Source organism: Coregonus lavaretus (assembly GCF_964263955.1).
Source record: "Coregonus lavaretus genome assembly, chromosome: 3".
NCBI lineage: Eukaryota > Metazoa > Chordata > Actinopteri > Salmoniformes > Salmonidae > Coregonus > Coregonus lavaretus.
In genome coordinates this window covers 65,951,583-65,979,043 of record NC_139990.1, presented here as the reverse complement: position 1 = coordinate 65,979,043, position 27,461 = coordinate 65,951,583, and the positions used below count along the sequence as shown (strand labels likewise).

General features: G+C 41.1%; 1 protein-coding gene and 1 pseudogene across 2 annotated transcripts; both read right to left on the bottom strand.

Annotated features, from left to right (window-relative positions):
- Window positions 1–4,928: 4,928 nt before the first annotated feature.
- Window positions 4,929–14,326, bottom strand: LOC311114913 (uncharacterized protein). The gene is made up of 6 exons (XM_084157248.1): window positions 14,259–14,326; window positions 13,124–13,249; window positions 12,743–12,785; window positions 12,554–12,589; window positions 12,329–12,361; window positions 4,929–5,490 (listed from the first exon to the last, which is right to left on the bottom strand). The coding sequence occupies exons 2-6, from the start codon at window positions 13,244–13,246 to the stop codon at window positions 5,120–5,122; spliced, it is 606 nt and encodes a 201-aa protein (XP_084013374.1). The 5' UTR covers window positions 13,247–13,249; window positions 14,259–14,326; the 3' UTR covers window positions 4,929–5,119.
- Window positions 14,327–22,171: 7,845 nt separating this feature from the next.
- Window positions 22,172–26,156, bottom strand: LOC311108494 (apolipoprotein M-like; annotated as a pseudogene). The gene is made up of 5 exons (XR_014615283.1): window positions 25,964–26,156; window positions 25,133–25,272; window positions 23,141–23,211; window positions 22,592–22,725; window positions 22,172–22,299 (listed from the first exon to the last, which is right to left on the bottom strand). The product of XR_014615283.1 is annotated as an apolipoprotein M-like (transcript).
- Window positions 26,157–27,461: the final 1,305 nt, after the last annotated feature.

Genomic DNA, 27,461 nt, shown 5'->3' with positions numbered 1-27,461 from the left:
CTGGTTTCCCTTGCATTCTATGCTATGGGCGGCAAAAATGTCATACTCTTTTGGACCAGACAGCATCGGATAGATGGCCAACACATACAGAGACAGAGGGGCGCTGTTTCGCTTGTTCGGATGCTTTCTCTGGTGAGTTACATTCAGCCTTTTGCGAATTGAAGGAAAGTTATGAAACACAGAGTGACGAAAGATACATTATTTTATATGTTTTTTCTTGGTCATTTTTGGGGGAAAGCCTGGCTTCCCTTAGCATCCATGAATACACACCACTGATAGGAGTGACAATATGATGGAGCGGAGTGACTTGGTGTATAGAGGAGGAGAGGGCCTTGAACTGAATCCTGGGGGACACCAGTAGTGAGAGTATGTGGTGCAGACACAGATCCTCTCCACGTCACTTGGTAGGAGCGGCCTGCCAGGTAGGATGCAATCGAATAGTGTGCAGAGCCTGAGACACCCAGCCCAGACAGGGTTAGGGGAGGTTGAATACATTAGTGGATATGTGAATAAGTGTGAACAACTGCAGATTTCTGTGGAGAGATTACTAGAGGAATAGGAGCTATGACTAATCTGACACTGACAACTTTGTGGCTTCCTGTTTTGAGTAACTATCAATCGCTAGTTCCTGATTGATTCTGTGTACTAGGGCCAACTAAAGCGTCAGTTCATTCCCACTGGGCACAGACTTCAGTTCAATGTTTAATTTTGATTTACATTTGGTTGAGTTGTCAACTATCCTGAATTCAATGTGAAATCAACAAAACCTTTCACCATGTCATTGGATTTAGGTTAAAAGTTGGGTGAAAAAAAGACGAAATTCCCTTATATTGATGACTTTTTAAAAATCCAATCAGTTTTCCACTTTGATTAAACATCATCACGTTGATTCAACCATATTTTTTCCCAGTGGGTTAGATTTCGGGCAATGATAACTCAGTACTGACGTGTGTTTCTGTTACATCACATCAGTTTTCTAATGCTAATAGGTACAGGTGTTTTCAGACCTAAGCTGTGTTCGAATACCCATACTAACATACTGTAAACTACAGTACCAGTCAAAAGATTGGACACACCTACTCATCACAGGGTTTTTCTTTATTTTTTAAAACTATTTTCTACTTTGTAGAATAATAGTGAAGACTCTATGAACTAACACATATGGAATCATGTAGTAACCAAGAAAGTGTTAAACAAATCAAAATATATTATATATTTTAGATTCTTCAAAGTAGCTACCCTTTGCCTTGATGACAGCTATGCACACTCTTGGCATTCTCTCAACGAGCTTCATGAGGAATGCTTTTCCAACAGTCTTGAAGGCGTTCCCACATATGCTGAGCACTTGTTGGCTGCTTTAACTTCACTCTGCAGTCCAACTCATCCCAAACCATCTTAATTGGGTTGAGGTCGGGTGATAGTGGAGGCCAGGTAATCTGATGCAGCACTCCATCACTCTCCTTCTTGGTCAAATAGCCCTTACACAGACTGGAGGTGTGTTTTGGGTCAGATTGTCTGTTCATAAATTCAGACCGTTCAGAGCGCACACTGCCCGCTCTGGCCGAGGAGTAGGGTTGATCCGAGCGTTCTGACCTCACAACGGCAGTCAACCACCCAAGCTAATTGGCTAGCTACTTCCAGACACAAATAAGAGAACACCGCACTCTGACCATTTTACTCACCCTAGCAGAGCTGGTTAGGCTGTTTTCATGTTATCCAGAGTGTTGGTGACTGTAACTGTGCTGCTGGCAACTATTTAATTACACTTTTTTTGCTGATGTTTACTGACACCGGCCATATTCAACGAGTGTTGAGCGTTCGTAAATTCAACAGTTATTCTGCGCTCCGGCACACTCAGACAAAAGTGCTCTGAAATCGGAGTAGATAGCCAGAATGAACAATGTCCATTGAGAACGTACAATGACTATAACACTTAGCTAAGAATGAGGTGAATAATCAAGTCAATAAACGTTGGGTAGTTAGATGGCATATAGTTAATATACTGGCAAGTTCAATGTATTAGTAACCAACTAACATTAGGTAGCTAGCTAACATACCGGTACATACAGTCGTGGTCAAAAGTTTTGAGAATGACACAAGTATTGGTCTTCACAAAGTTTGCTGCTTCAGTGTTTTTAGATATTTTTGTCAGATGTTCCTATGGTATACTGAAGTATAATTACAAGCATTCCATAAGTGTTAAAGGCTTTTATTGACAATTACATTAAGTTTATGCAAAGAGTCAATATATGCAGTGTCTTCTTTTTCAAGACCTCTGCAATCTGCCCTGGCATGCTGTCAATGAACTTCTGGGCCACATCCTGACTGATGGCAGCCCATTCTTGCATAATCAATGCTTGGAGTTTGTCAGAATTTGTGGGTTTTTGTTTGTCCACCCGCCTCTTGAGGATTGACCACAAGTTCTCAATGGGATTAAGGTCTGGGGAGTTTCCTGGCCATGGACCCAAAATGTTGATGTTTTGTTCCCCGAGCCACTTAGTTATCACTTTTGCCTTAAGGCAAGGTGCTCCATCATGCTGGAAAAGGCATTGTTCGTCACCAAACTGTTCTTGGATGGTTGGGAGAAGTTGCTCTCTGAGGATGTGTTGGTACCATTCTTTATTCATGGCTGTGTTCTTAGGCAAAATTGTGAGTGAGCCCACTCCCTTGGCTGAGAAGCAACCCCACACATGAATGGTCTCAGGATGCTTTACTGTTGGCATGACACAGGACTGATGGTAGCGCTCACCTTGTCTTCTCCGGACAAGCTATTTTCCGGATGCCCCAAACAATCGGAAAGGGGATTCATCAGAGAAAATGACTTTACCCCAGTCCTCAGCAGTCCAAGAATATCCCCAGAATATCAGTCTGTCCCTGATGTTTTTCCTGGAGAGAAGTGGCTTCCTTGCTGCCCTTCTTGACACCAGGCCATCCTCCAAAAGTCTTCGCCTCACTGTGCGTGCAGATGCACTCACACCTGCCTGCTGCCATTCCTGAGCAAGCTCTGCACTGGTGGTGCCCCGATCCCGCAACTGAATCAACTTTAGGAGACGGTCCTGGTGCTTGCTGGACTTTCTTGGGCGCCCTGACACCTTCTTCACAACAATTGAACCTCTCTCCTTGAAGTTCTTGATGATCCGATAAATTGTTAATTTAGGTGCAATCTTACTAGCAGCAAAATCCTTGCCTGTGAAGCCCTTTTTGTGCAAAGCAATGATGACGGCACGTGTTTCCTTGCAGGTAACCATGGTTAACAGAGGAAGAACAATGATTTCAAGCACCACCCTCCTTTTAAGGCTTCCAGTCTGTTATTCTAACTCAATCAGCATGACAGAGTGATCTCCAGCCTTGTCCTCGTCAACACTCTCACCTGTGTTAACGAGAGAATCACTGACATGATGTCAGCTGGTCCTTTTGTGGCAGGGCTGAAATGCAGTGGAAATGTTCTTTTTGGGATTAAGTTAATTTTCATGGCAAAGAGTGACTTTGCAATTAATTGCAATTCATCTGATCACTCTTCATAACATTCTGGAGTATATGTAAATCATAAAAACTGAGGCAGCAGACTTTGTGAAATTTAATATTTGTATCATTCTCAAAACTTTTGACCACGAATGTACTACTGTAATGATATGGTATGCGGTTCATAAGGATAGCGTAACTAACAAATTGTCAGCCAACATAACGTATAACCTAACTTATTTGAAAAGACATTACTTTATTACATTGCTCAACATTTTCTTAACATTTGTCATAATTAGTTAAAGCAATGAATTTGTATCCGCTCTCTTCGGACTTCAGCTGCATATTTTTCGCCATTTTCTTCAAATCTCCCGAGTGGTGCAGTGGTCTAAGGCACTGCATCGCAGTGCTAGCTGTGCCACTAGAGATCCTGGTTCGAATCCAGGCTCTGTTGTAGCCAGCTGCGACCGGGAGACCCATGGGGCGGCGCACAATTTGTCCAGGGTAGGGGAGGGAATGGCCGGCAGGGATGTAGCTCAGTTGGTAGAGCATGGCGTTTGCAACGCCAGGGTTGTGGGTTCGATTCCCACGGGGGGCCAGTATGAAAAAATATAAATAATAATGTATGCACTAACTGTAAGTCGCTCTGGATAAGAGCATCTGCTAAATGACTAAAATGTAATCTGAAAACGTTGAAGCCACGCTCATTTCCTGAAGAATTGCATTATGGGCCCTAAATGACGGAAATAGTGTCTACTGCTTGTATACTTCCTATTTTGGCAAATGTAGTATGACATCCGACTAACTATATCCATACTATGACCAATAAGCATACTACATACTCAATTTACGTCACAAATAGTACTGTTAGTGCGGTTAGTATGAGTATTAGAACACAACTCTAGTTTGCGTGTCTCTGAATAAACTGAATCTGTGATAGTAGCAGAATCCATCCCAAAAGTGACAGAGAAGGACATCTGCATTTCCTATGTTGGTTGGTAGCACCACCATGTGGTTAGTGCTACCTCCCAAGTGATGATAAAAGTGAATAAACTGTCAAATAGAGGTTCTGTCCGAATACCCTACTAGCGTACTACATACTTAAACTGTATACTCATTTCGGCATTTGATCTAGTAGAATACACTTGTTTTTTCCGACTCACGTGTTTGACAACAGCTGATAATCAGATAAATTGACGCGCTGTACCAAAGTGAATGAATGGCGGGAGTCAACGCAAATTGCCCATAGATGACGCATACAGAGTAATATTTTCGAAATTTCACATACTATAAAACATTCTTTTTTTTGCATAATATTTAGTACGCTAATATGGGTAGCCAGACACGGCCACTTTCTCCATATCAAATCTATTTACCATCTATAATATCTAGTATTGACTAATTCACAACATGATAGATACCTGAAAATACCATTAATATCACAAGAAATCACACATACACAAATACACAGTTTGACAATGTATTCTGTTATCTCATTATACAATCAAATATGTTCAGCGAAACAAACAATGCATATGCAAAACAGTTACAGTTTTCACAAAATGAATTCAGTTTAGTAACTACTACACACACACCATTTTTTTAAAGCTTTTTTGGTTCAGTCTTGAACTAAGTCTCAAGAACAATGTCTGTTGGCTCAATATGGGGGGAGCTGATATGCCCCCCAGTAAGTATTCTCTCCCCCATTCCTAAAACTATTGGGTGTTATCTCAAGGCTGAGACTGTTACCTTGTTGGAGCTTAACCATCCTGGACATGAACACAGTGCCCTCTTTCTCTCCGTGATACACGGCTTCACTCAGGCTCCTCTGCGCTGTCTTATTTTGAATGGCATTTTTTATCAGAGTCACCTTCCTCTTCTCCTCTCCCCTGATGTACCTAGTGAAGGTGACCTGGGCAAAGAAGTAGTAGAAGCCTTCAGATGCGATGTAGACAGAGTTGTTGCGGAGGACGAGGGAGCAAGAGCCACAGATGGGGATATCATGGTCATTCTCCCAAGATACCGTTCCTTCTCATGAGGACAGAAAAGAAAAGAAAAGAGAAGAGAAGAGAAGAGAAGAGAAGAGAAGAGGAGAGGAGAGAAGAGAAGAGAATAAAATATTAAAATGCTTTACATCATATAATGGGTTAATGTCAAAAATGTAAATATATACTACATGGGCAAAAGTATGTGGACACCTGCTCGTCGAACATCTCATTCCAAAATCATGGGCATTAATATGGAGTTGGTCCCCCCTTTGCTGCTATAACAGCCTCCACTCTTCTGGGAAGGCTTTCCACTAGATGTTGCAACATTGATGCGGAGACTTGCTTCCATTCAACCAAAAAAGCATTATTGAGGTCGGGCACTGATGTTGGGCGATTAGGCCTGGCTCGCAGTTGGCGTTCCAATTCATTCCAAAGGTTTTCGATGGGGTTGAGTTAAGGGCTCTGTGCAGGCCAGTCAAATTCTTCCACACCGATCTCGACAAACAATTTCTGTATGGACCTCGCTTTGTACACGGGGGCACTGTCATACTGAAACAGGAAAGGGCCTTCCCCAAACTGTTGCCACAAAGTTGGAAGCACAGAATCATCTATTATGTTATCGTATGCTATAGCGTTAAGATTTCCCTTCACTGGAACTAAGGGGCCTAGCCCGAACCATGAAAAAATGCCCCAGACCATTATTCCTTGTCCACCAAACTTTACAGTTGGCACTATGCATTCGGGCAGGTAGCGTTCTCCTGGCATTCACCAAACCCAGATTCGTCTGTCGGACTGCCAGATGGTGAAGCGTAATTCATCACTCCAGAGAATGCATTTCCACTGCTCCAGAGTCCAATGGCAGCAAGCTTTACCCCACCCCAGCCAACACGTGGCATTGCGCATGGTGATCTTAGGCTTGTGTGCGGCTGCTCGGCCATGGAAACCCATTTCATGAAGCTCCCAACGAACAGTTATTGTGCTGACGTTGCTTCCAGAGGCAGTTTGGAACTCGGTAGGGAGTGTTGCAACCGAGGACAGACAGTTACGCGCTTCAGCACTCAGCGGTCCCGTTCTATGAGCTTGTATGGCCTACCACTTCGCGGCTGGGCCGTTGTTGCTCCTAGACGTTTCCACTTCACAATAAAAGCACTTACAGTTGACCGGGGCAGCTCTAGCAGGGCAGAAATTTGATGAACTGACTTGTTGGAAAGGTGGCATCCTATGACGGTGCCACGTTGAAAGTCACTGAGCTCTTCAGTAAGGGCCATTCTACTGCCAATGTTTGTCTATGGGGATTGCATGGCTGTGTGCTCAATTTTATACACCTGTCAGCAACGGGTGTGGCTGAAATAGCCGCATCCACTAATTTGAAGGGGTGTCCACATACCTTTGTATATATAGTGTATGTTTGTGCATATATTTGAACACAGACAGGTGGCAAAATATTGAATAACTACACCTTACAACCTATAATGTATTTTCCCAGACAGTAATTGTAGCATTGTCTTGGGTTCAGTGCGTTTCCCACATCTAAGCAGTTACAGTAAATGGGTTGATTGTGGGTCTTGAAACCCACTTCACAAAGGAGCAGACAGGGGATGGCAGGAACACAAAGCATGATGAGGGAAACATTGGCGGAACTACAGTTGAAGTCGGAAGTTTACATACACTTAGGTTGGAGTCATTAAAACTTGTTTTTCAACCACTCCACACATTTCTTGTTAACAACCTATAGTTTTGGCAAGTCGGTTAGGACATCTACTTTGTGCATGACACAATTGTTTACAGACAGATTATTTAACTTGACCTTTAAATAGCTTGGAAAATTCCAGAAAATGATGTCATGGCTTTAGAAGCTTCTGATAGGCTAATTGACATCATCTGCGTCAATTGGAGGTGTATCTGTGGATGTATTTCAAGGCCTACCTTCAAACTCAGTGCCTCTTTGCTTGACATCATGGGAAAATCAAAAGAAATCAGCCAATTATTGTAGACCTCCACAACTCTGGTTCATCCTTGGGAGCAATTTCCAAATGCCTGAAGGTACCACGTTCATCTGTACAAACAATAGTACGCAAGTATAAACACCATGGGACCACGCAGCTGTCATACCGCTCAGGAAGAAGACGCGTTCTGTCTCCTAGAGATGAACGTACTTTGGTGCGACAAGTGCAAATCAATCCCAGAACAACAGCAAAGGACCTTGTAAAGATGCTGGAGGAAACAGGTACAAAAGTATCTATATCCACAGTAAAACGAGTCCTATATCGACATAACCTGAAAGGCCGCCCAGCAAGGAAGAAGCCACTGCTCCAAAACCGCCATAAAAAAAGCCAGACTATGGTTTGCAACTGCACATGGGGACAAAGATCGTACTTTTTGGAGAAATGTCCTCTGGTCTGATGAAACAAAAATAAAACTGTTTGGCCATAATGACCATCGTTAGGTTTGGAGGAAAAAGGGGAAGGCTTGCAAGCCGAAGAACACCATCCCAACCGTGAAGCATGGGGGTGGCAGCATCATGCTGTGGGGGTGCTTTGCTGCAGGAGGGACTGGTGCACTTCCCAAAATAGATGGCATCATAAGGAAGGAAAATTATGTGGATATATTGAAGCAAAATCTCAAGACATTAGTCAGGAAGTTAAAGCTTGATCGCAAATGGGTCTTCCAAATGGACAATGACCCCAAGCATACTTCCAAAGTTGTGGCAAAATGGCTTAAGGACAACAAAGTCAAGGTATTGGAGTGGCCATCACAAAGCCCTGACCTCAATCCTATAGAAAATTTGTGGGCAGAACTGAAAAAGCGTGTGCGAGCAAGGAGGCCTACAAACCTGACTCAGTTACACCAGCTCTGTCAGAAAATTCACCCAACTTATTATGGGAAGCTTGTGGAAGGCTACCCGAAACGTTTGACCCAAGTTAAACAATTTAAAGGCAATGCTACCAAATACTAATTGAGTGTATGTAAACTTCTGACCCACTGGGAATGTGATGAAAGAAATAAAAGCTGAAATAAATCATTGTCTCTACTATTATTCTGACATTTCACATTCTTAAAATAAAGTGGTGATCCTAACTGACCTAAGACAGGGAATTTTTACTAGGATTAAATGTCAGGAATTGTGAAAAACTGAGTTTAAATGTATTTGGCTAAGGTGTATGTAAACTTCCGACTTCAACTGTACCAGTGGTCACCATTCCTGGTCAGGGAGAGCTAAAGAGTGTGCATGTTTTTGTTTCTGCCCAGCACTAACACACCTGATTAGTGTGTTACTAGTGAACTGCTCATCAATATAACTAGTGAACTGCTCATCACCAATCAGGTGTGTTAGAGGTGGGCTGAAACAACCATTGTTTGACAGTAATGAAATATTATACAGGGGAGAGTTTGACTGCCTATTTTTGGTCTTGACAAGATACGCTTTCATATAAATGGCATTGATATTTGAGAAATGATCCAGAAATGAAAAGAGGAACACACTGAGAATAGAATCTCAGCTGTACGGTGACTATTTTAATTTATTGAAACAAGTCCTGCTGAGATTGAAACAAGTCCTACTGAGATTGAAACAAGTCCTGCTGAGATTGAAACAAGTCCTGCTGAGATTGAAACAAGTCCTGCTGAGATTGAAACAAGTCCTGCTGAGATTTCTTTTAAAGTCCTGCTGAGATTGAGGCTGTCCTATTATGGACATTGTACAGGTGAGAGAAAGGTATGAATCTAAAGTCATCCTGACGGAGACGGGAGGAAAATTCTCACCCTGTACTCTGTACTTCCTGCCGGTCAACAAGTTGTTTCATGCCAAAGTGTATCTGGGAAGTCAAGTGTCTTCATGTTGGTGCGTCACAAGTCTTTGAATGTGCGTAAATCAGAGAGATAAATGGAGAGGGGGAGGGAGAGCGACAAGGATTTCATCATGGTTTCGGAATGTTTTCTGATATTCATATTAGCCCCGGGCATAGCTGAAACACATATCCACAGTAAAACGAGTCCTATATCGACATAACCTGAAAGGCCGCCCAGCAAGGAAGAAGCCATTGCTCCAAAACCGCCATAAAAAGCCAGACTACGGTTTGCAACTGCACATGGGGACAAAGATCGTACTTTTTGGAGAAATGTCCTCTGGTCTGATGAAACAAAAATATAACTGTTTGGCCATAATGACCATCGTTATGTTTGGAGGAAAAAGGGGAAGGCTTGGAAGCCAAAGAACACCATCCCAACCGTGAATAACTGGGGTGGCAGCATCATGCTGTGGGGGTGCTTTGCTGCAGGAGGGACTGGTGCACTTCACAAAGTAGATGGCATCATGAGGAAGGAAAATTATGTGGATATATTGAAGCAACATCTCAAGACATCAGTCAGGAAGTTAAAGCTTGGTCACAAATGGTCTTCCAAATGGACAGTGACCCCAAGCATACTTCCAAAGTTGTGGCAAAATGGCTTAAGGACAACAAAGTCAAGGTATTGGAGTGGCCATCACAAAGCCCTGACCTCAATCCTATAGAAAATGTGTGGGCAGAACTGAAAAAGCGTGTGCAAGCAAGGAGGCCTACAAACCTGACTCCAGTTACACCAGCTCTGTCTGGAGGAATGGGCCAAAATTCACCCAACTTATTGTGGGAAGCTTGTGGAAGGCTACCTGAAACATTTGACTCAAGTTAAACAATTGAAAGGCAACGCTACCAAATACTAATTGAGTGTATGTAAACTTCTGACCCAGTGGGAATGTGATGAAATAAATAAAAGCTGAAATAAATCATTCTCTCTACTATTATTCTGACATTTCACATTCTTAAAATAAAGTGGTGATCCTAACTGACCTAAGACAGGGAATTTTTACTAGGATTAAATGTCAGGAATTGTCACGACTTCCTCCGAAGCTGCCTCCCCTCCTTATTCGGGCAGGCTTCGGCGTTCGTCGTCACCGGCCTTCTAGCCACTGCCGCTCCATATCTCATCATTCCATCTGTCTTGTCTTGTCATTACACACACCTGGTTCATATTTCCCTCATTAGTACGTGTTTAAGTGTTCCCTCTGCCCCCTTGTCCTTGTGGGTGATTGTTCGTTGTGAGGATTAGTAGCTCGGTTGAGCTCAGTATTTATGTATTGCCGGGGTATTTTTCCCCCGTGTGCATGTTTGTTCCAGTGCGTCTGTTTTGCACACTGGACTGGTTACTCTGGATTACGGAATAAACTCTGTATACTGTGATTTACCCTCCTGCGCCTGACTTCAAATCACGCATCACAGGAATTGTGAAAAACTGAGTTTAAATGTATTTGGCTAAGGTGTATGTAAACTTCCGACTTCAACTGTAAATGTAAACCTTAATCTGAGCACACCATGATTGTATAGCTAGCATTATAACCTTACATTAACCCACAGTTAATACACCTACCCTCACAATAGCTTAATGTTTCATGAATAGATTGAATATTTGCATAATGTTTTCAATACATAAATATAATTTTCTGATTAAAAAAGATGCATAACATCATGTTGCTAATAGACATACAATTATATTTGACTGTTTAGTAATATTTTCTGCTCATGGTGAGTAAGCGTGTTATGCTACAGTATGCGATAATGTGACCACAGCCATCCAGTCAGGATCTGGGGTGGTAAAAGCTTGGTAGTACGCCTCTAGGCCTGGTACACAATCCAGTTGTACAACTGATGTAGGCCTACACACATTTGGCACAACGGTTGTGATACAACAGAGAGTTGTTTTACTCAAGCGTTCTGGAGACACCGCACAATGGTTGTGTAAACATACACTCAGCACCCCGCTTCTACACACAGTGAGTCACGTGGCCGTGGCTTGCTATATAAATCAGGCAGAAGGCCTCGAGGCATTCAGTTACTGTTCGATTGAATGGGCAAGACTAGTGATTTAAGCGACTTGGAGCGTAATATGATCGTCGGTACCAGGCACCAGTATCTCAGAAACGGCCTCCTGGGCCTTTCACTCATGACAGTGTCAAGGGTTTACAGAGAATGGTGCGACAAACAAAACATATCCAGTCAGCGGCAGTCCTGTGAGCGAAAACAGCTCGTTGATGAGAGAGGACAAAGGAGAATGGTGCAAGCTAACAGGCGGGCCACAAACAGACAAATAACGGCACAGTACAACAGTGGTGTGCAGAACGGCATCTCGGAACGCACAACTCCTCAATCCTTGTCACAGATGGGCTATTGCAGCAAACGACCACACCGGGTTCCACTCCTATCAGCTAAAAACAAGAAGAAGTTGCTTCAGTGGGCCAACACTGTACAATAGAGGAGTGGAAAAACATCGCCTGGAACATGACAGCGAGTTCAGTTTACTTGAGTGGCCTGCGCAGTCCGCATACCTCAACCCAATTGAGCATTTTTGGGATGAGATGGAATGGGCAACATGAGATGGAATGGGTTTGCAACATGAATGTACCGCCATCAATCTGCAGCAACTGCGTGATACCATCGCGTCAGCATGGACCAACATCCCTGTGGAACGTTTCCGACACCTTGTAGAATGCCCGAATAATTCAGGCTGTTCTGGAGGCAAAGGGGGGTCCGACCCGGTACTACATGGTGTACCTAATAAACTGACTGGTGAGTGTATTTTGCAGACACACTCTCCATTGTATCATATAAATAGTAGGTGTATCACAACCATTGTGTCAAATGTGTTAGATCAGTTGTGCAACCTGAGTGTGTACAGGGCCCTAGTCTTGTTTAGTGGAACTGACAAGTTCAGACAGACAGCAGAAGCTCCAGCGTTAACTCATGTTTTCCATGAACTTACGATGTAAAAAGGAAACTGCAGCAAGGATGGAATGTTAGGCCCAAAAGTCCTTACCAATAAACTAGGAAAGGAAGTGTTTAGCTTACCCATGGTCAGCTGGATATACGAGAGATGGGGAGCTGGAAAGCAAATAAAGCACATTCATTTTCATCTTGTAACGTTTACGTGTTACTCTCTGCTTGTACAATCTTATAATGCCAGCTTTCTCCAGACACTGCATCAATTACATGAATTATATTGCACACAATGTATTGTTTAAACATTAGTTATTCATTGATAATCAGAAATGGAAATAGCAATGCTTTACTTACCCTTTGATGAATTCAATTGAGCCAAAAAACTACCATCTGCAAAAGATAAATAATATTTCCAGTCATTGTATACTGTTGTAGAATGTCTAATATGGGATATGAATGCTATTACAGTGCCTTGGTCAATATAATGACTTACAGTACAGAAAAAACTATTAATGTCAGTATGTGTAACCCAGTACAACTTACTTGTAGGGTGTTGGTTTTCCTCCTTTGATTCAGATAAATGACTCTTTGAGAGAGAAATGACATAGGGACACCTTGAGATCATCATCATCATCATCAGTCTACCCTTATGTATCATCATCATCATCACCACCACCACCACCACCACCACCATCATCATCATCACCACCACCACCATCATCATCATCATCATTATCATCAACACCACCACCCTCATCATTATCATCATCAGTCTACCCTTATGTATCATCATCATCATCATCATCATCATCATCACCACCACCACCCTCATCATCATCATCACCACCACCACCACCACCCTCATCATCATCATCATCATCGTCATATCTGAGTCTAGCTATCACTGATGATAATTGGACATACCTTGTCAGGTGAGCTTATTTGCACTGTTGTGAGAACTGCGGTCATAATCACCATGGCGACTGTGAGAAACCCGCACCACACATGGAGCAGCAGGTATCTGGAGGTGTGCTGTTGGTTCTTCATCCTCTGAGAAACACACAAGTACCACACACCACTGAGAGCCGTCCCAATTCACTCCCTTCCCCTTCCCCTTGGCCGTAATCCTTATCTAATCCAAAATGTGCAGATCTGAAGGGTCTAGAATGAGGTATAAGCAGACAGGTTGTAGATCTTCCACCATAGGCTATTGCTTGAGTCTGAGCAGCTCAACATTAGTCAATAGGCTGCCTTCTGAATAACATTTAGTTTAGATTATACCCCACTCTGGGATTTCACCCATACAGGTTCTTCCCCTCTTGAACCACAATGCTTCCCTATGTGCAGTGTGGTTTGCTACCTGTATGGCTCAAACAATAACATCAGTGGCTGTAAATGTGATATGTGAACTCACTATCAGAGAAATAAAAGAAAATAATTTGTAGTAAACATGCAGAGAGTAGTATGTACCGTTTGACCGTGACAAGACATTACGGCTGTCACGCAGTGTACTCCGATATGTTCAGTTGGACATGAATGTATCAGTCACAGTGACTAAGACTAGTCAAAATAACAATCATAATAATAATACTTTTGGGGATGCTTATATTTGTCCTGTTACACACTTGTACAAGGTACAAATAATTGTGAAGGTATGCATAGTGAGTGAGAGAATGATCTGGCAATGATCAATTTGACCGCATTACCTGTCATATGATATTGCCTACTACAGTCTCACTATTGAAAATACCATTAAATATTCATACAACAACCACCGTTTTTGGACCAAATATAACTGTTGAGCCATTAGACTATTACTGTGTGATGATAAATCAGGCATTACTGTTATCACCAAGTGCTTTTACATTGTGTCACATTTTCATCATCCATACATCCTATAATTAAGTCTAAGAATAGGCATTTCACATTATGAAAAATTATTGCAAATACAATGGTCCATTGTCCACAATTCTGTGATACCAAAACGTACAGATTCATCATTAATACATGAGTAGCTTGATATGAAAAAAATAAAACAATGACCAGGATCTCAACTCACCTGGTGTGTCTTGTAGTGTCTTGTACAAACAAATCTGTCTGTAGCAAACCATGCAGCATTTCAGAGACAGGTTCATTAGACAGGGCTTCCCCCTTTAACATGAGTTTAGAGGTTAGATACGATGGAGTTTTTTTCTTCACTGTGAGTTGTGATTGGAAATAAAGGAGGGAGTGAAAGCAAAGCATCAATAACTAAACAACCACCTCAAAGTCTAGGTTGACTTTGTTCACATTGACCCTGGGACAGGTAAATTAGCAACTGATGATCAATGTCATATTCTTCTATGAAAATATATTTTAGCCTGGTCCAAGATCTGTTTATGCTTATGCCTACTCCATTGTCAAGCCAGGCATGACAATTCCATAAGGAGCTGGCAAAAGAGCAGAAACAGATTGCATTGATAACACTTTTTTAAAATAATCAATAAAACCAGGTATTTTAACCATTATTTTATTAAATACTGTAGATAGTGTTGTAAAGTAACTAAGGGATAAATCCATTTGAATTCAATCACTTTTTGACAGCACCCCTTTTGATTTGAACGAAACCTATCATCCATATTGGCCCATTGTAGAAGTGCACAGAAAGTTACTTTTTAGACCTGAATGCCAAAACATTAAAGAGATAAAGGTGCTCAAAGTTGACGTACTTTTCATACCCCACCACACAATGAGACATCCATGTCTTCATCACTGGAAACGATAAACGGTTGAGATTGGTATAATTTAAAAGCTTACAAACAGTGGTGTCAAACTATTTAATAATTTCTTGAAAACATTTTTGGAATAACATTTGTCATTTTCTAATCTTATATGTCCATTATCTAAAAACGTGTCAACTCCGATTCTTTTCATATTCAGATATGTTGTAGCTTAGACCCTATTTTACATCATCTGAGGTTTTTGTGTTGTGCCCGCCACCGGTTGAGGTACAACATGCTCTTGAATACAGGGTGGTGTCATGTTTTGGCTGATAAATGTACTAAAATGGGAATAAAATGGAAATTTCAACTTTCAAATGGTATCAAAAAGATGGTCAGAGGTCCACACACCAGAGAATGTTAACTTGAATAGGAATATCTGTTTTTTAAATTATACTGTCAATCCTCTATAGGAAACCTATTGAAATCATAGAAATATGGATAAAAGAATATAGATTTAAGTTTACATTCAACAGTGGGTGGACCAGCGGCCATCTTTGTGGTAGTAATTAGAAGTAAAAATGTAAATTCAATTAAAATGTCAATGGTGTACCAGCTAAATTGCAGTGGTCTGAAGGGATATGTCCATTCTATGAATTATATTTATATGATTGAAATGACACCCACGCTGTATTCAAGAGCATTACTGTCAAACACAAGAACCTCAAACGTTTGAGTTTGAATGCGTAAACTCTGATTTTTTTCCATATGTTGTAGCTTAGACCCTATTTTACATCATTTATATTTTCCAGTGATGAAGACATGGATGTCTCATGGTATGGTAGTCAAACAAATCTACTTTGAAACCAAAGTATACACCTAACACACATTGGTTATGGTCTTTAAAAAAATAAGACACCTGTACCATGTCAGATATAGTTTAAATGTATTCAATTTAGAGTTTGCATCCCAATATTACACTTTATATACATCACAGAAGACTGAAAAATAACACAACTGTTTGACATAGAAACACCGGATTTCCAGCGTTTAAAAAACTAAATAATGTTGATTACTTTACTATTTATATATATATTTTTACAACTTTTACTTTTACTCCACTACATTCCTAAATACAATATGTACTTTTTACCCCCATACATTTTCCCTGACACCTAAAAGTACTTGTTACATTTCGGATGCTGAGCAGGAAAATAACGATTACGGAGCGATTTCAGTGACAACAGAAACTGTATTTGAATTCAATATTACTTTATTTACATTAAGATATTGAATTTAAATGCAATCATTTTAAATTTGTAATGCACAAATTTAATAATTGAATTAATAAATTGAACTTGTATTTTCATGATTTGAAAATGAATTGAATGAATGTTGCATTCAGTTTAAAAATTATATTACAATTTAATTGAATATTCAAATTCAATATTTATAAATTCTGTTTCAATATGGTGGATATTGCATTAATTGTCTACGTATCAAGTTTACAAACTATCATTTTAAATTTACCATAGTTTCACAGATTCAGATGCATTCAGATTCAGTTTTCAAATTCAGTTCACTTTCACATTTACATGAGTCATTTTCTATTAAGGTATCTTTAATTTGACTCAAGTATGACAATTTGATCCTTTTTCCACCACTGAATAGATAACAGTACAGGCAAAGAGAAGGTGGCAATCACTATTATCCCTATGGTGAGGAACTATTGGCTAGTACGGCTACAGATGAGTAAGGTACAACATTGACAGAGGCATGTGTTTTCCCATATAGGTCAGTGTTAGTGGGTTCGACAGGCACAAAAACATGACAGGGAGTTTTCTTCATGGTTTCATACACCAGCTGGCAGCCACAGTGACTCAATCTGACTTGACATACATAGTGATGAAATAACAGCGATGAAACAGTGGCAACACAGTGTTGATGGTTTGTCTGATTCTCCTATTGTTTCTCCAGTCAAATCCCCCCCTTAGATACGCTATACAGGTGAAGGGAATGAGGCTATGGGAATAGCCATAGGGTATGGGAATAGCCATAGGGTATGGGAATAGCCATAGGGCATGGAAATAGCCATAGGGTATGGAAATAGCCATAGGGTATGGAAATACAGATGCGTGAAGTTGAACAATGTTGATTTCGTAAACAGGACTGAAAGTAACATTTAGAAAGTGGAGAGAGAGCGAAAGCGAGAGAGAGAGAGAGAGAGAGTGTGTGTTTGTTGGTAGATTTCTATTTAACTTTCCTGTTGTTGGTTTCATGCTCCATGGGGCATCCCCAATCAACCTCCCTGTGCTTTCCTTGACACACACACACGGTTTAGGTGCTTACCCAATGCAGGCCTTTAATCATGTTTGGCCTTTAATCATGTTTGCCTCTTAGTCTTTTCCCCATCTTCCTGAAATGCAGAAGTGCAGGCAATGCTGTTGTTGAAAGCAGAAACCTTCTGGCATCCATCTAATTATGTTCTGTTCAGTTTCTGTTCAGTTTTAGATCATTGATCAGTTTCTGTTCAGTTTTAGATCATTGATCAGTTTCTGTTCAGTTTTAGATCATTTATTTCAATCTGTGCAGCATCGTAGATGTGTTTGGCTCAATATTGGTACATACCAGTGCTCACCATTCCTGGTCAGGGAGAGCTAAAGAGTGTGCATGTTTTTGTTTCTGCCCAGCACTAACACACCTGATTAGTGTGTTACTAGTGAACTGCTCATCAATATAACTAGTGAACTGCTCATCAATATAACTAGTGAACTGCTCATCACCAATTAGGTGTGTTAGAGGTGGGCTGAAACAACCATCGTTTGACAGTAATGAAATATTATACAGGGGAGAGTTTGACTGCCTATTTTTGGGCTTGACAAGATACGCTTTCATATAAATGGCATTGATATTTGTGAAATGATCCAGAAATGAAAAGAGGAACACACTGAGCATAGAATCTCAGCTGTACGGTGACTATTTTAATTTATTGAAACAAGTCCTGCTGAGATTGAAACAAGTCCTGCTGAGATTGAAACAAGTCCTGCTGAGATTTTAAAAAAATCTCAGCAGGACTTGTTTCAAAGTCCTGCTGAGATTGAGGCTGTCCTATTATGGACATTGTACAGGTGAGAGAAAGGTATGAATCTAAAGTCATCCTGACAGAGACGGGAGGAAAATTCTCACCCTGTACTTCCTGCTGTTCATCAACAAGTTGTTTCATGCCAAAGTGTATCTAGGAAGTCAAGTGTCTTCATGTTGGTGCGTCACAAGTCTTTGAATGTGCGTAAATCAGAAGATAAATGGAGAGGGGGAGGGAGAGCGACAAGGATTTCATCATGGTTTCGGATATTCATATTAGCCCCGGGCATAGCTGAAACACAGAGGTACTTGAATGGTGACATTGTTAGCAACATGTTGACTTTGTCTAATTCAGCAATTAATTGTCTCCTGCCACTGGTAGTAACCACTGGTATGTCAATTATTTCTAACCAGGGCCCTTATTCATAAAGCTTCTCAGAGTAGAAGTGCTGATTTAGGATCAGGTTCCCTATCTATGTAATCTTATTCATTATCTGAAAGGCGAAACTGATCCTAGATCAGCACTCCTGCTCTGCTATAGGAATACAGGTCCAGAGCTACAGTATAGAATTCAAAATGTTACATTTACATTTTAGTCATTTAGCAGACGCTCTTATCCAGAGCGACTTACAGTTAGTGAATGCATACATGTTTTTTTGTTTTTGTTTTTTTCATACTGGCCCCCCGTGGGAAACGAACCCACATCCCTGCCGGCCAAACCCTCCCCTACCTTGGATGACGCTGGACCAATTGTGTGCCGCCCACGGGTCTCCCGGTCGCGGCCGGCTGCGACAGAGCCTGGACTCGAACCGTAAGCATAAGGACACAACTGTTGTTTGGCCTTTCCTTGAGGCTACAGGTAAAAACCCACATAACCTGATAATGTCAAGTACATTGACTGGGCATTTTGCTTTGACAGTGCAGATGAAAGTCGTGCTATTTTACATCAATCAATGGCTTTGACATAATTTTGAGAAACTATTAACTCAAAGACTTCTCAATTCCACTTCCTTCTTGTATAGGAAAAGGTTGGTAGCCAATGTAGTGTATACTGTAGATGTTTTTATAGGACCAGACATGAGAGTCTGGTCTCAACTCTTATTGTAGTTAAACCATAGATATTACAAGTACAATGTATCCAATGCACCCCAAAGGCCTACTAACTGTAAGTCGCTCTGGATAAGAGCGTCTGCTAAATGACTAAAATGTAAATGTAAATCATATATCCCTATTTTCTCCTAGTCTACCCCATCATGTATCCCCATTTTCTCCTAGTCTACCCCGTCATATATCCCTATTCTCTTGGTTTTGACATTACAGGAAATAACAGGACAGGTGAGAGCAAATGTCACTGTTTCTGCTTTCAGTCACCCTGTGTATTATTACATTAGTGCTAATGAAGAAGAGAACTGTTAATGACCACTCTAGTTGTGAACGACTGTGTGCTCTGAGCTTCTGCTCTGTCAGCAGCATCATGGGACTCTCCCCTGCACTGTCAGTGTAACAATGTGGGTGGCTCCTCCCCCGTAAACTAGCCCTGGATTCTTTTCTAAATATATGAATGGTATTTAGATGGAGGTCAGTGGAGGCTGCTGAGGGGAGGACTGCTCATAATAATGGCTGGAATGGAGTCAATGGAATGGTGTCAATCACATGGAAACCAAGTGTTTGATACCATTCCATTGACTCCATTCAAGACATTATTATGAGTCATCCTCCCCTCAGCAGCCTCCACTGATGGAGGTAGGTGAAGAGTGGAAGAGTGCAGTTCAGTGAACCATGACTGAGTCAAGTCATCCCTTGCAAAAAGAGAAATGCGTGAAAGTGAAATATTTGCCTGGAAATAGGCCCTTTTAGAAAACGTGATAACTGTGTGCCTTGTCACTGCAAGTATAAATGAGCGATAGAAAATGCATAGAAGTCTAAGCATGGGTCACTAGTGCTATTCTAAACATTCAGAGACTTTGGAATAGACTTTGATTCCACTAGTATTTTGAATAGCAGTTCTTTTTTTCTGTTTATTTGTTTTACTATTACACATGGGGACTGAGAGGAGAGTTCTTCATTTGAATTAGTTCCCCGTTTCTGAGTTGGATCAATGTTAGAGTGGGCAATACGCTAATATTAAACTCTCAAAAGGAAACCTATTTCGATGCATGGCATGATCTTGATTGAAGATTCCTACAAATAGCAGGTAGCCTGTAATAAATTGTGGAGATGGATATGAGCAAACCTGGTCAAGACCTACAGGAAACGTATGATCTCTGTAATTGCAAACAAAGGTTTCTGTACCAAATATTAAGTTCTGCTTTTCTGATGTATCAAATACTTATGTCATGCAATAAAATGCAAATTAATTACTTAAAAATCATACAATGTGATTTTCTGGATTTTTGTTTTAGATTCCGTCTCTCACAGTTGAGGTGTACCTATGATAAAAATTACAGACCTCTACATGCTTTGTAAGTAGGAAAACCTGCAAAATCGGCAGTGTATCAAATACTTGTTCTCCCCACTGTATATACACTACCAGTCAAATGTTTGGACACACCTACTCATTCAAGGGTTTTTCTTTATTTTTTATATTTTCTACATTGTAGAATAATAGTGGACATCAAAACTATGAAATAACACATATGGAATGATGTAGTAACCAAGAAAGTGTTAAACAAATAAAAATATATTTGAGATTTGAGATTCTTCAAATAGCCACCCTTTGCCTTGATGACAGCTTTGCACACTCTTGGCATTCTCTCAACCAGCTTCACCTGGAATGCTTTTCCAACACTCTTGAAGGAGTTCCCACATATGCTTAGCACTTGTTGGCTGCTTTTCCTTCACTCTGCAGTCCGACTCATCCCAAACCATCTCAATTGGGTTGAGGTCGGGGGATTGTGGAGGTCAGGTCATCTGATGCAGCACTCCATCATTCTCCTCCTTGGTAAAATAGCCCTTACACAGCCTGGAGGTGTGTTGGGTCATTGTCCTGTTGAAAAACAAATGATAGTCCCACTAAGCCCAAACCAGATGGAATGGTGTATCGCTGCAGAATGCTGTGATAGCCATGCTGGTTAAGTGTGCCTTGAATTCTAAATAAATCACAGAAAGTGTCACCAGCAAAGCACCATAACACCTCCTCCTCCATGCTTTACGGTGGGAAGTACACATGCGGAGATCATCCGCTCACCCACACCGCGTCTCACAAAGACATGGCGGTTGGAACCAAAAATCTCAAATTTGGACTCCAGACCAAAGGACAAATTTCCACCGGTTTAATGTCCATTGCTCGTGTTTCTTGGCCCAAGCAGGTCTCTTCTTATTATTGGTGTCCTTTAGTAGTGGTTTCTTTGCAGCAATTTGACCATGAAGGCCTGATTCACACAGTCCCCTCTGAACAGTTGATGTTGAGATGTGTCAGTTACTTGAACTCCTTGAAGCATTTATTTGGGCTGCAATTTCTGAGGCTGGTAACTCTAACGAACTTATCCTCTGCAGCAGAGGTAACTTTGGGTCTTCCATTCCTGTGGTGGTCCTCATGAGAGCCAGTTCCATCATAGCACTTGATGGTTTTTGCAACTGCACTTGAAGAAATGTTCAAAGTTCTTGAAATGTTCCGTATTGACTGACCTTCATGTCTTCAAGTAATGATGGACTGTCATTTCTCTTTGCTTATTTGAGCTGTTCTTGCCATAATATGGACTTGGTCTTTTACCAAATAGGGCTATCTTCTGTATACCCCCCCTACCTTGTCACAACACAACTGGTTGGCTCAAACACATTAAGAAGGAAAGAAATTCCACAAATTAACTTTTGAGAAGGCACACCTGTTAATTGAAATGCATTCCAGGTGAGTACCTCATGAAGCTGGTTGAGAGACTGCCAAGAGTGTGCAAAGCTGTCATCAAGGCAAAGGGTGGCTATTTGAAGAATCTTAAATATAAAATATATTTTGATTTGTTTAACACTTTTTTGGTTACTTCATGATTCCATATGTGTTATTTAATAGTTTTGATGTCTTCATTATTATTCTACAATGTAAAAAATAGTAAAAATAAAGAAAAACCCTTGAATGAGTAGGTGTGTCCAAACTTTTGACTGGTAGTGTAACTGTTCAATGACAGATACGCTATTTTAGAAATGTGAGAATATATATTTTCTCTGGTGGTCCAAGCCCTTTTGTTTTATAGTGAGGTTAGATTACGCACAAAAACCACAAACCTTTCTCTTGAGGGAGATGGACAAATCTATCCATATTTTTACAAGCTGTTTGGGTCTGAAACGCCTTCACCACTTTATTATCCAATAAGGCACTGCCACGAGCTGATAAAAAGAAAATACACCATTTTCATTGAGGACCACTTACAGTGCAAACATTCAAATATTGTTTGCATCTCTAAGCACAGTAACCCTTTGGGCAGCTATACCATCTCCTTGTTATACAATTTAAAACACATAATATGTACATTGTACATTGTATGCATGTAATATTTAATTAAACAGCAATGTGATATATTAATAATAGTATGTATCTCAATTCTTAGATTTTCTCAGCTTTACTTCAATTCCTGGTATTCCATCACAGTATGCAATCATGAATGACTCCTGGGCTGACCGTAAAGCATGAATCTGTTGAGGGGTCGTGTGTCTCTAGTGGGTCCAAGTGACGCTCTATCTCCTGCAGCAGGATACACTGGGTGCAGTTCAGCCACTCTCCACTCCACAGTAGAGTTTGGAGCTCAGGCCTGCCTGTGTCAAACCAACAGGCAATTCATTATTCAATGGGCTGACATAGTTTTGCTTAAGTTTTGTTCACACATACAGTGAGCTCCAGAGGAATTGGGACAGTGACTATTTTGTTGTTGTTTTGGCTCTGTACTCCGGATTTTAAATGATATAATGACTATGGGGTTAAAGTGCAGACTATCAGCTTTAATTTGAGGGTATTTTCATCCATATCGGGTGAACTGTTTAGAAAGTACAGCACTTTTTGTACGTAGTCCACTCATTTTGGGCAAATACAGAGCCAAAACAAAACAAAAATTGTCACTGTCCCAATACTTTTTCAGTGGGTCAATATACTCACTGTAAGAAAGCCTGAGTTAAGAGAAAAAATATCATGTTAAAAGTTGCACCTAAGTTGGTGGGAGTGGTTGTGAGTTACCTTCCATTGTCAATTCATCTTTGCCAAGCTGAATAGTATAGGTCCAGTTTTTCACAATGCAATGAACACCCCTAAAATTGAAAAAGATGTGCGTTATCACACAGACAGCTTCTACTGTCATTTTGTAAACAACATTGACATTCTCCTATACTCTGAAAATGTTAGTCAAGGTAGAATAGTCCACAAGTATTGCAACGCCATATAGGGTGTAATTAAGCCTGTTGAAGTGCGTACAACTGGGTAGAATTTCAGTTTCTCATTTGTTCACTTCCCATAATGGATTTGACAAGAAATTACTGTTATAAGAAACTCCCTTTTAGCCCACGCATATACAGTGCATTTGGAAAGTGTTCAGACCCCTTGACTTTTTCCACATTTTGTTACATTATAGCCTTATTCTAAAATGGATTACATAGTTTTTTCCCCCTCATCAATCTACACACAATACCCCATAATGACAAAGCAAAAACAGGTTCAGACATTTTTGCAAATGTATTACAAATAAAAAACGGAACTATCACACAGCCTTGAGTCTTCTTGGGTTTGACACTACAAGCTTGGCACACCTGTATTTGGGGAGTTTCTCCCATTCTTCTCTGCAGATCCTCTCAAGCTCTGTCAGGTTGGATGGGGAGCATTGCTGCACAGCTATTTTCAGGTCTCTCCAGAGATGTTCAATCAGGTTCAAGTCTGGGCTCTGGCTGGGCCACTCAAGGACATTCAGAGACTTGTCCCGAAGCCACTCCTGCATTGTCTTGACTGTGTGCTTAGGGTCTTTTTCCTGTTTGAAGGTGAACCTTCGCCCCAGTCTGAGGTCCTGAGCGCTCTGGAGCAGGTTTTTATCAAGGATCTCTCTGTACTTTGCTCCGTTCATCTTTCCCTCGATCCTGACTAGTCTCCCAGTCCCTGCCGCTGAAAACATCCCCACAGCATGATGCTCCCACCACCATGCTTCACCGTAGGGATAGTACCAGGTTTCCTCCAGACGTGACGCTTGGCATTCAGGCCAAAGAGTTCAATCTTGGTTTCATAAGACCAGAGAATCTTGTTTATCATGGTCTGAGAGTCCTTTAGGTGCCTTTAAGCAAACTCCAAGTGGGCTTTTGCGCCTTTCACTGAGGAGTGGCTTCCGTCTGGCCACTCTACCATAAAGGCCTGATTGGTGGAGTGCTGCAGAGATGGTTGTCCTTCTGGAAGGTTCTCCCATCTCCACAGAGGAACTCTGGAGCTCTGTCAGAGTGACCATCGGGTTCTTGGTCACCTCCCTGACCAAGGCCCTTCTCCCCCGATTGCTCAGTTTGGCCGGGTGGCCAAACTTCTTCAATTTAAGAATGATGGAGGCCACTGTGTTCTTGGGGACCTTCAATGCTGCAGAACTTTTTTGGTACCCTTCCCCAGATTTGTGCCTCGACCCAATCTTGTCTCAGAGATCTACGGACAATTCCTTCGACCTCATGGCTTGGTGTTTGCTCTGACATGCACTGTCAACTGTGGGACCTTATATAGACAGGTATGTGCCTTTCCAAATCATGTCCAATCAATTGAATTTACCATTGGTGGACTCCAATCAAGTTGTAGAAACATCTCAAGGATGATCAATGGAAACAGGATGCACCTGAGCTGAATTTCGAGTCTCATAGCAAAGGGTCTGAATACTTATGTAAATAAGGTATTTACGTTTGTTTTTTATCAATTTGCAAATATTTCTAAAAGCCTGTTTTCACTTTGTAATGATGGGGTATTGTGTGCAGATTGATGAAGAAAAAAAATTGTTTTCATCCATTTTAGAATAAGGCTGTAACGTAACAAAATGTGGAAAAAGTCAAGGGGTCTGAATACTTTCCGAATGCACTGTACAAATCCAATGCTTTTACATTTCTGGGGAGTAGTGAACAAGTGCAAACTTCAGGAAGAAGGAGAGATTATTGGGACATACCCCAATTTGCCTTCTCTACCATTATGATTGTGTGTCAGCTATCCCTGGTGTCTTACGTACACATGGCTCCGGTCAACAGGAGTGTATCATTAGTGGTCTCATTCAGGTGAAACACAGTGCTGTCCATCTGTCTGAACATCTGCACATCCGACTCCTTCACACCAGCCGCTGCAATGAAGTACCATTTGCCGAGATACTGAGAGAGAGAAAGAGAGAGAGAGAGAGAGATTTGTGAAAGGAGGAAAAGAGAGGGGGAGAATTATAAGAAAGAAAACATATATTTTAATTACTGACAAAAAACGACCACCACTGTTGAAAACCAGTGGGTGGGGAAAGCGGAGAGCGACAAGTGAAAGGCCAATGCCATAAGTGGGAAGAAAGTCAAAAACTATCTCTGAAACTGAAACTGTGAAACCATTAGTTGAGGTGCTGTCCATATCTAGTCGTATCACCCATTACGGAAAAACCACATGAATTGTGAAATCATGTGGATTTTCTGTAAGGTACAACCATATACTGTATGCTGTAGGACTCTAATTACAACATTCTGTCAAATCAAACCACATATGGTGGGAAGTACAGCAAACTGCATCTTGTATTTTGTATGTTGTTTGCAGGGCTCACTTGTAATAGTGACTCCCTGTATGTTTTAACTCAAAGTTGACTACGTGTATGAATAAAGTTGAAATTAATAAATAAAAAACGTAATTATGGGTCACACATATTTTTTGTAAATAAATGAAAGACAAAAAAACGCAATAATCATTTGATAATCATCGTGAAGGGCTCATGAGGTTTTGATACTACATCGCTTGTGTATAATAACCTAATTAATAGGTCATCATAGTGCTAAAAACACAGATAGTACATCTGCATATCTCTCTTACCTGTTGGGTATTGAGATTGCTTGTAGATATAAGGACTGGTTGGAAGCAAGGGGAGAAGAGCTGACCCAACCACCCATTCACAAAGAGCAAGAACGAATACACTTCCTTGGCCTCTAACATACCTGAACCACTTCAATCAACTTGTGGCCTAAAATAAACCTCGTAATTGATCTCTCTTTCTGGGCTTGATCTGTCTGTGACAGGATTGAGCTTTAAACGTTTTAGGATTGTGGTAATCATGAACCACTTGTTTGTTAGCACAACTTTCCACCATCCCACATAGTCCAAAGGCCCGCATCCCAAAAGGTGTTGTTCCACTGTCCATGAAGCGGGACAGAAAAATGTCAACATAAGTCTTTTTGGCTGGGTGGCCTTTAAAGTAAGTGTTTGAGCGTTTACCCAATTTTAGGAAATAGGCTTGCTACTACACCCCCTATTCTCCTCACCATCCATCAGCCCCCATGTTGGTGGATGGGTTTCAACATGACTGTATCATTTCTGCAGTCTACACTGGTAATGCACATCCCACAGGTTGTTGAGGTTATCTTGTTTGTGAGACAGTATCACAGCACTAGAGTATCTACCAAGTGGTGTCAATGTAATGAATTATCCCTGTAGTATGCATTAGGGCCAGGAGTTTTCCCGACTATGTGAGCCTGAACAGGAAAAACACCTGGCACAATACCATATGCAAACTCAACTTTTTGTAAGTAACACAACATAAGAGACTGTCTTCACTGGACTTGTTACGACGGATGCATGTGGACCGACTTGCGCCGATCACCTTTGATATGACGTCATGAATATACTCGCGCCATGCGCTACAATAAAATAGTTCCAATACAACACATCCACCCTTTCTTTTAAGACATGTGTTTCTAAAATGTCAATACTTCACATACTGTTTATAGTTCATCACTCTGTAATAAACTTGTCTCAACATATTAATTCATAAACAAACTTTTCTGTCTTTAACTCATGAAACATCAACTAATTTTCTGTCTTTAAAATTCCTTAAAACAGTTGTTTCTTCAACCCATACTATATTCTACCCTAACCTGAGCTGGGTGGACTGCCAGTCACCTTCATAGCTGCAGTGGGGTTCTTCTGCCACATAATGCAGGCTGTGTTTTAATTACTGCACATGCTCTCCGTATCGGTCTGGTGGTTTGACAACTCTGCCACGAGAACTCTGCCATGAGAAGTCGTGCGCTGGAGTATGTGGTGCAGTGACAGGCATCTGGAACAGGTAAGTCCAACTCTGTGTCACACTCTGGGTGTTTTCTCCACCCTTTTGACAAGTCTCTGAAGCACTGTGGAGGGGTTTCAGGTGGCGTAGATTCCTGCGCAGCACTCCCTTGTCTGTCTAGACCAAGTATGACCTGGGTGTGTCACACTGTTGAAGCACTGAAGCCGTCTTTGTCCAGTCTCGTTCGTCGTCCAGCTTCACGGCAACGTTCACTCTGTGCTGGAGTTCTGGAAGGGCTTCTGACTTTAT